Source organism: Octopus bimaculoides, chromosome 23 (assembly GCF_001194135.2).
Source record: "Octopus bimaculoides isolate UCB-OBI-ISO-001 chromosome 23, ASM119413v2, whole genome shotgun sequence".
Classification (NCBI taxonomy): domain Eukaryota; kingdom Metazoa; phylum Mollusca; class Cephalopoda; order Octopoda; family Octopodidae; genus Octopus; species Octopus bimaculoides.
In genome coordinates, this window is record NC_069003.1 from 17,636,513 (window position 1) to 17,639,773 (window position 3,261).

Sequence of the window (3,261 nt, forward strand, 5' to 3'; positions counted from 1 at the left end):
GTTTGAAGATTATCATGGGAAAATAAACAGAAAGATATGCCAATCAAAAAAATACTCACAGCCCCTTAAATTTGTGTTTGCATTCATTAAACAGGTGAGGCCAGTTACCCAGATGTTAGCTTCATCAGGGGTGGAAGCTATGAGATCCATCGTTTCAAAGTTATCTCCAAATATAATAGAAAAAGCACATTCTTCAGGGTAAAATTCCATTATTTCTCGGTTTCGTAATGCTTCAGTAGTCATTCCAAGTCTCACTTCCTTCATACAGCTGATGGAAACTGGGAAGAAAGAAGGAAACAAACATTTTTGAGAGAGAGAGAGAGAGAGAGAGAGAGAGAGAGAGTGATAGACAGATAGATAAACAGACAAGCAGAGAGATAGACAGACACGAAGACAGATAGATATATATGTAGATAGATAGATAGACAAATAGTAGACAGACAAATAGACAGACAAAGAGTAGACAGACAGACAGGCAGGCAAATAGATAGATAGATAGATAGACAGAGCTAGCTAGCTAGTGTGTTACGGTCGGGGAGTGAATACTATATCTTTATTTACAATGTTTTTGATCGTAAGTTATAACAAATATTATTACTTCTTAATTAAAAGCTATGATGATAATCTTGTTACTTATAACTGAATTATAAGTATTTATCACTAAGTATAACTCTTAATTCAGGCTGTGTAAATGTTATGATGAATTATACATACCAAGAAACTGAACGTGTGTTCAATACGTGCATGTATGTTGAAGATATGAATTTGTATTTTTTTGACCGTTACATAAAAAAAATACAGTTTCATAAATACAGAAATAAATTCAACAAGTTGAAAGAAACGAGAAGTAAAAGGAATTAAATTTCTACATTAGTTTATTATGTACATTTGGCATTTATAGAACCATTAGAAATAAAGTCATTTTGTTGTAGAGAATTACGACTTAAAATTGACACTAACTAATCTTTCATTCTAACTACTAGAGTTCACAACAATTCAATATTGTCAGAATTGAATATTGAACATGGCATAAATATTAGCCGATATTCAAGAGGGTGAGTGTCATGGATTTGAGTGGCAGTCCAACGATCACTTGAGAGTGAGTGTCGTGGATTTGAGTGGCAGTCCAACGATCACTGGAGAGTTTCCCAAAAATCAGGGTTTTTATAACTGCTCATACACGAATTCTAGAATCGTACTTCGTGAAATATTTCCTTAATGAAAGTTCAGAATTCGTATATGGGTAGTAATTTTCAACCAATGAGAAATCAATAATTTCTCCTGTTCGGGCAAACGAACCTACGTTCTCTCTCCGCCTCTTATAAGTTTGCTACACTAGCTAGCTAGATAGATAGACATACAGACAGAATAATCAATAAGAACTTGTTAGATGGAACTTACTTCTAGCTTTGTTTGGTTTCTTGGAGGTAGGCTGCCATCGTATTTCAGTCATATCTTTGCTGAGAGAGTACATGCGAAAATACTGTCGGCTGTTAGAACGAACTTTTACCATTTCAGATCCATCTTGCATGCACGCCAGACAATCTTGGGCTAGAATAAAGAATAAAGAAAAGAGAAACAAAATATCAAATTCAATTTATTTGAATAATTACTTAATGAATTATAGGAGCAAGTGAATTAAAAGTTAGAAAATTTGAAGTTCATTTTGTGCATCATCATCATCAACCTCCTCCCCCTCCTTCATCCTCATCATCATTTAACATCCATGTTCTAGGCTGGCATAGACTGGGTAGGTTAAAAGAATCTGATGGACCCACAGACTGCATCATGCTCCAGTGTTTGCTTTGGGTTGGTTTGTATGGCTAGATGCCCTTCTCAATGCAAACCACTTTATAGTGTACACTGGATGCATTTTTCATGCTTTATTGAGGTTATCATGCAGCTCAAAAGATTACAAAATCCAAGAGAGATAGGGTTGGTTTCATGCTATGGGACAAAGGGATAAAGTATGAGAGAAGGGAAAGGGTGTAGGGCAGGTTTTTGATTGGTTATTCAAATTTAGTAGGGGAGAGAAAGAATGAGCAGTAGAAGCTGCAAAGAGATAGATATTAGAGATGAGGGTTCAGGTGGGCCTTCAAAGCCCAAGGTAAGTAGAAGTGTGTGAGTGGGGACTTTGCAAGATTGTATGGGGAGCAGAAGAGGATGGGAAGGGGAGACAGCCTGCAACTATATAAAAGTTGGGTAGGGTATGAGAATTTATACCATTATCTTGGGATCGTTTTTATATGGAATGCTAAAACTATGGAACAAAATTGTAAGCACAATCTATTTTTTAACTTCTATCTTTTATTTGTTTCAGTCATTAGACTGTAACCATGTTGGGGCACCACCTTGAAGGATTTTTAGTTGAATGAATCAACCCCAGGACTTATCTTTTGTTAAACCTAGAACTTATTCTGTCACTCTCTTTTCCTGAACCACTAAGTTATGGGGAAGTAAGCACACCAACACCAGTTGTCAAGTAGCGATAGCAGGGACAAACACACACACATGCATATATATACAATAGGCTTCTTTCAGTTTCCATCTATCAAATCCACTCACAAGGCTTTGGCTGGCTTGAGGCTATAGTAGAAAGCACAGGTGCCATGCAGTGGGAGTGAACCTGAAACCGTGTGATTAAGAAGTAAGCTTCTTACCACACAGTCACGTCTGTGCCTAGACACATAATCTATTACACAGATGACATGATTTGTGAGACAACCGACAAAAATTATGGAAGAAGTTGAAAACATAATCTATATACAACATTAATATCGTTTGTAAGACAAGTGACAGAAAAACTATGGAAGGAAATTAAAGACATGCTGTGTTAGATATCAACATTTATATTATATTAAATATAATTTCATAAGAAATTATGTATTTCAAGGTTCCCTATAAATCTACAATAATCCTGTAATATCCAAGATAACAGTAGAAATTCCATAGGGCATTGCTAGTATATAAGATTATTCTCGCACAAGAAAATTGGTCAAGCAAAAGATTACAATTTTGAGCTAAATGTGTGTCCATCCAGCTTGGGCACAGCCAAAACTCTACAACCTCCTGCAACACACACACACACATATATGCACAGAGGTTTATATTCGCAAGCACAGATATAGAGGTAGCTCTCTCTTTGTTTCTGTCAGCTCCTCTCTCTCTCTCACATGTGTATATATAACATCATTCACATGTGTGTGTGTGTGTATGTATATATATATATATATATATATATATATATATATATATATATAT

At 35.6% G+C, this 3,261-nt stretch overlaps 1 protein-coding gene across 4 annotated transcripts in view; it reads right to left on the minus strand.

Annotated features, from left to right (window-relative positions):
* The window catches only part of LOC106870770 (inactive phospholipase C-like protein 2), a 196,819-nt gene that overhangs the window by 139,134 nt on the left and 54,424 nt on the right, over positions 1 to 3,261 (minus strand). For all 4 annotated transcript variants that reach the window (XM_052976011.1, XM_052976010.1, XM_052976012.1 and 1 more), the window contains exons 3-4: positions 1,402 to 1,551; positions 60 to 278 (exon numbers count right to left, since the gene is read on the minus strand). In XM_052976011.1, coding sequence (XP_052831971.1) covers positions 60 to 278; positions 1,402 to 1,551 — 369 coding nt within the window. The remainder of the gene's footprint in view (positions 1 to 59; positions 279 to 1,401; positions 1,552 to 3,261) is intronic.